The following is a 10,265-nucleotide window of genomic DNA, read 5'->3' on the forward strand; positions in this document are numbered from 1 at the left end:
GGGGGGGGGGGGGGGGGTGGGGGGGGGTAAGCATGTCAACACGACTCTCACATCTCATCTACAGGTTATCTGCAGTCGCTTCATCTGAGCCAGTGTCAGTGGAAGTGTGAAGTTCTCAAGTTTTTCTCATATCGTTTGAGCCGCCGAGGCTCGTGGCGTCACCCTTTCCTTTGTTCGGATCCTGCAACAGAAAAATATTTTCACTCCTCAGTTGAGCGGGTTTTTACAATGACAAGGAAGTGCCAGTGCTCTTACTGTTATCTCTGCCTAAAGTGGCTACTTGTGTTGTTTATTTAGTTGTATTCTTGATTTTATCTGCCGGGATGTGTTGAGCTGAGCGTCGGCCAGTGTGTGTGTGTGTGTGTGTGTGTGTGTGTGTGTGTGTGTGTGTGTGTGTGTGTTGTGCATGTTGCCTGCTGAAGCCAGGCTGTGCGTCCTCCTCCTCGCACTCGTGTGCACAGGCGGCGTTTGTTGTTGGTCTTCACAAAAGGTCACGACTCTTAAATCGGTTCTGTCATTTCTGTCTTAAAGAATACATATCTTAATTCTGTAAAAGAAACAAATTATTTATCGTACACATCACTTCTCAAGGCACCAGTCTTTTTTCTCTTTTTCTTTTTTTCCCTCGGCCTGCAGGATGGAAGTGAAATGTCACTGTACAGTAGTTAGATTTGTGGTTGATGATGTTGTGAGACACTGAGGAAAGCTTCAGTGATGAGGTGAAAACTGTCCTTTTAACTTTTGTTTTTTTTTGTTTGTTTTGTTGTTTTTTTTGGTGTGTGTGTGTGTGTAACAGAAAAGGGGCACATTTTAATGGATGGGTATGTTTTTTCCTGGCCTGCAATGAGATGTCAAAATAAAAAAGCAAATTTCCAAAGCTGACGATGTTTTGAGATCAACCCGTTTTGTTCTTTTACTGTGGAATAAAAGCAACTTTCTGGTTCATAAGCAAAACACTGGCTTCACTGACTTAAATCTCACCTCTGTGTCTTTGAATCTATGTGTCCACTTGCAGATTTTGGGAAAAAAAAGTGTGTTCTTGATATATTGCCACTGTCACAGAATTAACTTTTCAGGAATTTAGGAGAGCAGACTCATTTACTGCCTGTTCACACTGTATTTTTGTCGTCACAAACAAACATAGTACTTCCACCCAAGATGACATGATCTCTTTAAAGTATCACGTAACGACAGGGACGTGACAGAACGTGCTGCTATTAAGATGCTGCGGTGAAAAAGCACAAGTGTGACGGCCCAAACCGAAGGTGTGGATTTTCAATTTTCTGTTCTCATCGTCCCGAAGCCGAGTGAAGGAATCACTTTGTGTCATTTAAAACATCCTTTTCTTCAGCTTGCAGCTACTTTTGACTCCATCTCTGTGAAACCAGTCCATTGTCTTGTAACTCGTACCTTTACACCATAATTATCTCCATGTCTGTTGATTCCACTTCACTTCAAATCTCCAACCATATCTGACAAAGCTTCCCGGTTGTGTTCGCTCAGGTCATATTTTATTTTGCCTGTTGTGTATGGTGTGTTGTGTGTTTTTCATTCTGCTGTTAAAGTGGCCAAGAGCAGGCGGCTTTGTTTACATTTTACAAACCACAGAAAATTCCAAATTTGGATTTGACACAAAAAGAAACGGCACTGAGGCAACGATCCTGTGAGCTGCAGAAACGTTTTTGTTGATATCAATGTCTCACGGAGGCATTTTCAGGTACATTAAAGCTTAATTGAGCATCAAAGGGTATTTTCTAACCTTTCTTCCCTGTCTTCCTCACCTTACTTCACTCTTTCTCTCACACGCTTAAGATCAGAAGTTTTTATTTGGTGCCTGATGGAAAACAAGCTGCTGCTGCGACTTTCTAATAAAAGTTTTCACAGTAAAACTCAAAACAAAAGCAAAATAAACCCTCAGATGTCGCACATCTGGAGGCCTGTTTCTGCCAGAAAAATAATACAAAAAGAAGTTAAATGTTTTGTCTCATAAATTTGACTTATTATCTTGTTATTTACATTTAGTAAGCTAAGATTTTGATTTTTCATCTGATATTTTTGGCTCTTTATTTCATAGTTATGACTTATGGTAAAATGTTGAATAACTATCATCATTTAAAGCAAGATTTTGACTCAAAAGTCAAGTAAACATTATTCTTACTAACTCATTTCCTTTTCAAAAAACTATCATTTTTACTTTTTTATCTCATAATTTTGACTATTTCATAATTTAAGTCAAATTCTTTCCTTAGGCTTAAATGATCAAACCTTTGACTTACTATTTTATAATTGACTTAAAAAGATATTATTTGGTCTTTTTTTACAAAATTTTGACTTACTTTGAGCAGTTTGGTTTTATTCATGTCAAATTTTTCATCTATTTTTCCTTTTCCTGGCAGAAATGGGCTTCCACACATGTCTCATATTTAGCACCTCTGTATGTAGTATACTAATACTAACAATGTATACATACACATGCACACACCACATGTGCAAACAGATCCTTGTGAAATGTGTCAGTAACTAAGCTACAGTATATTCCTGATGTCTTACAACATTTAGACTTTATCTCTTTGTTTTTTCGTGAGCAAGTTGAAATTTAATCAAGTAAAGACAAATCCTTTGAGATTCAGGAGGAACTATTGATTGGATTTTCAACTACACACACATGCACACACTCCGTGTCCTCTCATCACGTCACTGAAACACTGGGAATTGTTCATTTGATTGTTTATGTGGACTGTTTTTTACCCCTTGTTATATGAATTCTGTTTTTATTTCAGGGAATTGTGCATGGACTTTCACCTTGAGTTGAATATTTTGTTATGTTTTGTTTATTTTGTTGTTTTTTTGAGGGGGGGGGGGTCTGTAACTAAATAAAGGAGACTATTTGAAGAAAATCAACAGCTTCCTTGTGTGTGTACAGTTGGCGAGGAGCAGGTTCATGCTGTGTGAAGGGTGACCAGCGTTTGACGCTTAGAGGAGGGCGGGAGATAAACTGTTGCTGACGTGTCTATGGACCAATAGAGAGCCGGGGATGATTCGCACGTTGGCACAATTGGCTTAAAATAAAGACTAGTGCGCTCCTGGAGTTACAGCGATGATTGGGTGTTGGACTGTGCGTTAAATCATCAAGCTGGTGCCGTGTGTTTGATAGCAGCCAGCGGTGATTGAAAGGCGGGCGATGCGGCAGAATGGTGCCTCCAGTTTCCTGCAGGGTTTGTGTGCGGGATTAGCCGCTACTTAGCTTTGTGTGTGTGTGTATGACTGTGTGTGCGCGTGTGTGTGTGCGCGTGTGTGTGTGCAGACGCAGGGCGCTTCGAGCCGCCAGCACAGCCGCGTCAGGTGGATGCGCCTGCAGTGATCCAGGTCGCCCCTATGGATCGCGTCCATGGATGTCTTCAAACCCGCTTTGGACAATAGTTTGAGTCCCAAGGCGTGCGTGTCCTCATCGGAAGAAGCAGAAGCAGATGTTTTTCGCTGGCCGACACCGCAGAATGGGATCAGCGCCACGCGGGATGCGGGACCCGCTGCGCCGGGTTTCTGGACGGCCGTGTTCGACTATGAAGCGACTGCGGACGATGAGCTCAGCCTCAGGAGGGGGGACCTGGTGGAGGTCCTGTCCAAGGACTCCCTGGTGTCGGGAGACGAGGGCTGGTGGACCGGTATGATAGCAGACCGGGTTGGCATTTTCCCGTCTAATTATGTGAGCAAAGGGAATGGCATCCCGGAGGAAATCCGGGACACCTCGGAGCAGCAGTACTCGGTGCCTCCTCTGCACCGTGAGTATCCTATTGTGCTTCATCACTGTACTGATGAAATGGATGTGCTATCACTAAAACTCAGCACAGGGCAGAGTCTTCCCTTGTCTTTTGTTCGAAGGCCACAGAAACCCACGATGAGACTGCTGTGTCATGGCAGGCGCAGCGCTCTCCTGTTGGCCTAGAAACTGGCTGGTCCAAGCATCCTCCAGCTTCAGGACCATTATTCATCACAGCGCCTGTCAAACAAACAGCCAGCCGCGGTCACCCCGCCTCTGTGCTCAAATTACAATGCACAATGTGTGCGGTATCCTCAGCAGGAACTGGACACGTACCTGCAAGTCCTGCACAGGCAACAACCTATTGTCAGGAGATATAACAGGAATCTTTGTTATGCTTGGTCTGCGTTCATTTTCACAGTGACTGATGGTGTTTGCACCAAAACTGTGCAGCAAGAGAGAAGGAAATATCAAGTAGTGCTTGTTGAGAGAAAGTGTCTGCAGCTAAATGTGCAGCCAAGGCCTCAGAGAGATACAGTAAGCAGAATGAAAAGCAGCTACATGCCAGCAGACCGTGCTGTGAAGGCCAGAGTGTAAACACTCTCACTTCTTACTGCTTTTTGTGAGCTATGTGGCGAGAGGATGCTCAGCACAAACAGACCTTACACGTACATTTAAGCATAAACAGGCTTCTAAGAGGGTTTAAATTGTTTGGGTGGTCCACTCAGCCTCAGCTGTCTTTGTCGGCTGTGTCAGTCTTTGTCGGCTTTCATGTCTTCAGAGGCAGCTGGCCTACTTTCACATACCATCCCACCTGAAATATTCATCAAGGTCAGTCTGCTGAGTAGACTGTTAGGAATCCACAACATGAACATTTGTAGCTACAGTCCAAACACAAGACACACAGGCTCCTGTTCACATCATCAAACAGTCTTTTCGTTTAAACACAAGAGGATTGTCGTCCTTTCTCCCCGTCCTTTCTTGCTTCTCCAAACGGACCTGTCACATTTCAGGACAGTTGCTCACCCTTGTGTAATAGCAGGAGGGATAGTTCTACTAGATTCTGAATTTGGGGCAGCAGGGTGGCTTAGTGCTTTGAGGAAGCATCCTTCAACCGAATGACCTGGTTTTGGGATCCTTGAGTAAAATAGTGAATTCCTGGCTCTGACCTCTAATGTCTTTAATGGCTTTGAGCAAAACTGGAACGCCACTTTAAAGATAGAAATGATGTCAGCTTTGTCTGCCACTCACTTTGTCCTCTTTTGCATCTCTCCTCAGTCCTGGAGATTGATTTCTCAGAGCTGACCCTGGAGGAAATCATCGGGGTGGGTGGTTTTGGGAAAGTCTACCGCGCAGTGTGGCGTGGCTCAGAGGTGGCAGTGAAGGCAGCGCGACGGGATCCGGATGAGGACGCCGAGCAAACTCTGGAGAGCGTGCGTCAGGAGGCCAAGCTCTTCGCCATGCTCAACCATCCCAACATCATGGCTCTGCTGGGGGTGTGTCTGCAGGAGCCCAACCTGTGTCTGGTCATGGAGTACGCCCGGGGCGGCCCCCTCAACCGGGCCCTGGCGGGGAAACGCATCCCTCCCTGCACGCTGGTGGACTGGGCCGTGCAGATCGCCCGGGGCATGCACTACCTCCACAGTCAGGCCATCGTCCCCATTATTCACAGGGACCTCAAGTCCAGCAACAGTAAGAGTCTCTCCTCTCTGTGTGTCAATGTTATTGCTGCAGAGTGAGAAAACTCTTTATCTCTGTAGCAACTTGCTTTGTGAAGCTCTCCCAAAATGAATCAACAGAGCATTAATCAGTTCCTATTTCACTGATAGATCTGCATTTAATAATTTCTGTTAATTTTGCGATTATTTTCTTAATTTTTGTCTAGAAATAGGCAGAAAAATAGTTACAAATAGCCATCATACTTTCCTAAAGACAAAATATTCAATTTACAGTGGTATAAAACTGAGAAAAGCTACAAAGCCTCGTATTTGAGAAGCTGGAACTAGACAATGTTTTACTTTTTTTTTATTTTTTTTAAATGGCTTAAATGGTTAATCAGTCATCAAAATAATTGCCAATTCATTTTCTACTAACTGACTGATAGATTAATGACCTAATTGTTTCAGCCTTAGTTGCATGTTATTCTCTGTCTTACATCATAAATACATACATACATCTGTAGAGTTACTGTAGGTATTAGGTCAGACATGAAAAAATCATTTTGAAACATCACTGTTGTCTCTAGTAATATCTGATGGCCATTTGTCATTATTTTTGTCATATCATAGGGTAAATTATAACCTGATTGATCAATAATAATAATCATAATTGTTATTTGTAGGCTTAGTCCTTCATGTTTTTATTGGTGTCTTTAGTTTCGGTTGTTTTTCTGTAGTTAACTGCCGGAAAGAATCATAATTACCAAACCAAATCAACCAAATTTTTTATGTGTGTGTGTGTGTGTGTGTGTGTGTGTGTGTTTTGTTAAAGCCAGTAATGTCATGATCTGGAATAGTAACTGGTATTAAACAGAAACCTTGCACAGATGTATTATGGTAATGTTGGGCAATGGCACACTCAAAAATAACTTATGCACCTGTCATATATATATATTATAAGCTATACAAAAAATCTGTTGGACTGTGCTCAATCCATGATAAACTAGTAGTGATTTACACTGATTGTATATCATTCAGAAATGAGAGCAGAAAGGAAAAGGAGTTTGCATGTATGTTTGTGGAGCAGCTGTAATCTTGCATTTTACCCAACTGGATCCCCTAAATCCCAAGCCTATTACTGAGGATTTACCCAACGCTCTGCCCCAGCCTCCCTACTGGAGGCTCCGCCAATACATACAGCCAGCCTCTTTCCTGCCATTGGCCCGTTCTCTGGTGATCAGCTCAGCCACTTCACTTCCAATAGGCTGCTTTAAAGTGTTAAGTCGGTCTAACTAGTTGCCATCCTGTGCTCTGTGGGGAAAACCCATGCCCTCTTCACAGCACAGGCAGAGTACAGGACAGCGTAGCATGCCAGTCTACTCATGCAAGTGTCTAATCCACAGGTTTTCTTTCCTTTCTTGTCTGTTACACCAGATATAGGTTATACTGTAAGAAGTTCTAACCAGTATGTCATTCTTTTCTTGAGCATTGTGGGTGTTCTTAATGCATTAAATGAAAAATGTTATATTTATATATTTAACATCTGATTTGCAATCTCCCATGACCCAAATATTAATATCAAGCAAGGTGGTCCTCATGGGTTCCAGACGCTGTAGTTGAGTAACTTTAGTCTAATCAGTGGTTAAAGAAGTTGCTCAGGATACATGTCTGCTGTTGGGAATAGGATGTGGGCACACTAAGGCCCCTCCCTGTGACGCATCCATGTGGTAGTGAAGTGGTTGGTGGCAGTTTTATGAAGCTCAGTCCCTGAAAAAGACATGAAAGTCAAGATTTCTCTCATGCATATCTGAATCTTTTTTTTTTCAAATGTTCATAAACAGGGACTTACCCACTGAGCGGTTTCATTTATAGCTGTGCTCATGGGCGTAGGTGTGGTCACAATATCCCTGCCACCCACCCAAAATAGTATAATAGTATAGCAGGGCAAAAAAAATTCCAAAAAGTTCATATTATAATGAGGAATCAAATGTCATACTATATAGTAAAACATAAAATGTTGGTACACTATGACATTTTATGCCTTACTATACTATGACGTTTTTCACGTTTTTATGGCTTACTATATGGTAACGTTTTTTGTCATTTTTATGCCTTACTATACTATGCTGTTTAAATACCTTACTGTACTACTAGTAGTACTACTGTACTACTACTGTATTTATATGAAATTTTATGCCTTACAATACTATGACATTTTTATGCCTACTATACTATGACTTTTTTTCACATTTTTATGCCTACTATACTATGACTTTTTGTGGCTTATTATACTATGACGTTTTTATGAAAATTTATGCCTTACTATTATGACTTTTTATGGCTTACTATACTTTGACGTGTTTTGACGTTTTTGTAACTTGCTATACTATGAGGTTTTTAGACATTCGTATGCCTTACTATACTATGATGTTTTTTTCACATTTGTATGCCTTACAATTCTATGACATTTTTATGTAATTTTATGCCTTAATATACTCTGACTTTTTAAAAAAATTGTATGCCTTACTATACTATGACTTTTTATGACTTACTATACTATGACGTTTTATGTAATTTTATGCCTTACTATACTATGACATTTTTTCACATTTTTATACCTTACTATACTATGATTTTTCTCACATTTCTGTGCCTTATGATGATGTATGATGATGTTTTTATGCCTTACTATACTATGACTTTTTTATTCCTTACTATACTATGATGTTTTTATGAAAATTTATGCCTTACTATACTGTGAAATTTTTAGACATTTGTATGCCTTACTATACTATGTAATTTGATACCTTACTATACTATGACATTTTTTGACATTTTTATGAAAATTTATGTCTTACCATACTATGACTTTTTGTGGCTTATTATACTATGACGTTTTTATGAAAATGTATGCCTGACTGTATTATGACGTTTTTTCACATTTTTATGCCTTACTATACTATGACTTTTTATGGCTTACTATACTATGACGTTTTTATGAAAATTTATGTCTTACTGTACTATGACATTTTTACAAATTTTTATGCCTTACTATACTATGACTTTTTATGGCTTACTATACTATGACGTTTTTTCACATTTTTATGCCTTACTATACTATGACATTTGATGCCTTACAATTCTATGACGTTTTTATGTAATTTTATGCCTTAATATACGATGACGTTTTTTGACATTTTTATGCCTTACTATACTATGACGTTTTTATGCCTTATTATATGATGACCTTTTTATGAAAATTTATGCCTTACTATACTATGACTTTTTATGGCTTACTATACGATGACCTTTTTGTGAAAATTTATGCCTTACTATACTATGACTTTTTATGGCTTACTATACTATGACATTTTTTCACATTTTTATGCTTACTATACTATGACTTTTTATGCCTTATTATACTATGACGTTTTTATGAAAATTTATGCTTTACTGTACTATGACGTTTTTTCACATTTTTATGCCTTACTATACTATGACTTTTTATGGCTTACTATACTATGACATTTTTATGAAAATTTATGCCTTACTATACTATGACATTTTTTCACATTTTTATGCCATACTATACTATGACTTTTTATGGCTTACTATACTATGACATTTTTATGAAAATTTATGCCTTACTATACTATGACTTTTTTTCACATTTTTATGCCTTACTATACTATGACTTTTTGTGGCTTATTATACGATGTCATTTTTATGAAAATTTATGCCTCACTGTATTATGACGTTTTTTTGATATTTTTATGCCTTACTATACTATGACGTTTTTATGGCTTACTATACCATGACGTTTTTTCACATTTTTATGCCTTACTATACTATGACTTTTTATGGCTTACTATACTATGACATTTTTATGAAAATTTATGCCTTACTATACTATGACTTTTTTTCACATTTTTATGCCTTACTATACAATGACGTTTTTATGCCTTATTATACGATTACATTTTTATGAAAATTTATGCCTTACTATACTATGACTTTTTATGGCTTACTATACTATGACATTTTTATGCCTTATTATACAATGACTTTTTATGAAAATTTATGCCTTACTATACTATGACGTTTTTTCACATTTTTATGCCTTACTATACTATGACTTTTTATGGCTTACTATACTATGACGTTTTTATGCCTTATTATACTATGACATTTTTATGAAAATTTATGCCTTACTATACTATGACATTTTTTTCACATTTTCATGCCTTACTATACTATGACTTTTTATGGCTTACTATACTATGACATTTTTAAGAAAATTTATGCCTTACTATACCATGACTTTTTTTCACATTTTTATGCCTTACTATAATATGACTTTTTTTCACATTTTTATGCCTTACTATACTATGACTTTTTGTGGCTTATTATACTATGTCATTTTTATGAAAATTTATGCCTTACTGTATTATGACGTTTTTTTGATATTTTTATGCCTTACTATACTATGACTTTTTTATGGCTTATTATACTATGACGTTTTTTCACATTTTTATGCCTTACTATACTATGACTTTTTTTCACATTTTTATGCCTTACTGTACTATGACTTTTTATGGCTTACTATACTATGACATTTTTATGAAAATTTATGCCTTACTATACAATGACATTTTTTCACATTTTTATGCCTTACTATACTATGACTTTTTGTGGCTTATTATACTATGTCATTTTTATGAAAATTTATGCCTTACTGTATTATGACGTTTTTTTGACATTTTTATGCCTTACTATACTATGACGTTTTTATGAAAATTTATGCCTTACTATACTATGACATTTTGTGACTTACTATACTATGACATTTT

The 10,265-nt window shown here is 38.2% G+C and overlaps 1 protein-coding gene across 1 annotated transcript; it reads left to right on the forward strand.

Annotated features, from left to right (window-relative positions):
• The first annotated feature begins 3,147 nt into the window (after positions 1–3,147).
• On the forward strand, positions 3,148–5,496 carry map3k9 (mitogen-activated protein kinase kinase kinase 9). The gene is made up of 2 exons (XM_023420926.1): positions 3,148–3,779; positions 5,036–5,496. The coding sequence occupies exons 1-2, from the start codon at positions 3,389–3,391 to the stop codon at positions 5,494–5,496; spliced, it is 852 nt and encodes a 283-aa protein (XP_023276694.1). The 5' UTR covers positions 3,148–3,388.
• Positions 5,497–10,265: the final 4,769 nt, after the last annotated feature.

Source organism: Seriola lalandi, unplaced genomic scaffold (genome assembly GCF_002814215.2).
Source record: "Seriola lalandi dorsalis isolate HSWRI2012SDOR001 ecotype SW California unplaced genomic scaffold, Sedor1 jcf7180002054660, whole genome shotgun sequence".
Classification (NCBI taxonomy): domain Eukaryota; kingdom Metazoa; phylum Chordata; class Actinopteri; order Carangiformes; family Carangidae; genus Seriola; species Seriola lalandi.

Bases quoted from the DNA above. Each gene is read 5' to 3' on its own strand.
- map3k9 (XM_023420926.1), top strand. From the start codon at position 3,389: ATGGATGTCTTCAAACCCGCTTTGGACAATAGTTTGAGTCCCAAGGCG. The intron at 3,780-5,035 runs GTGAGTATCCTA...ATCTCTCCTCAG, and splicing joins CTCGGTGCCTCCTCTGCACC to TCCTGGAGATTGATTTCTCA.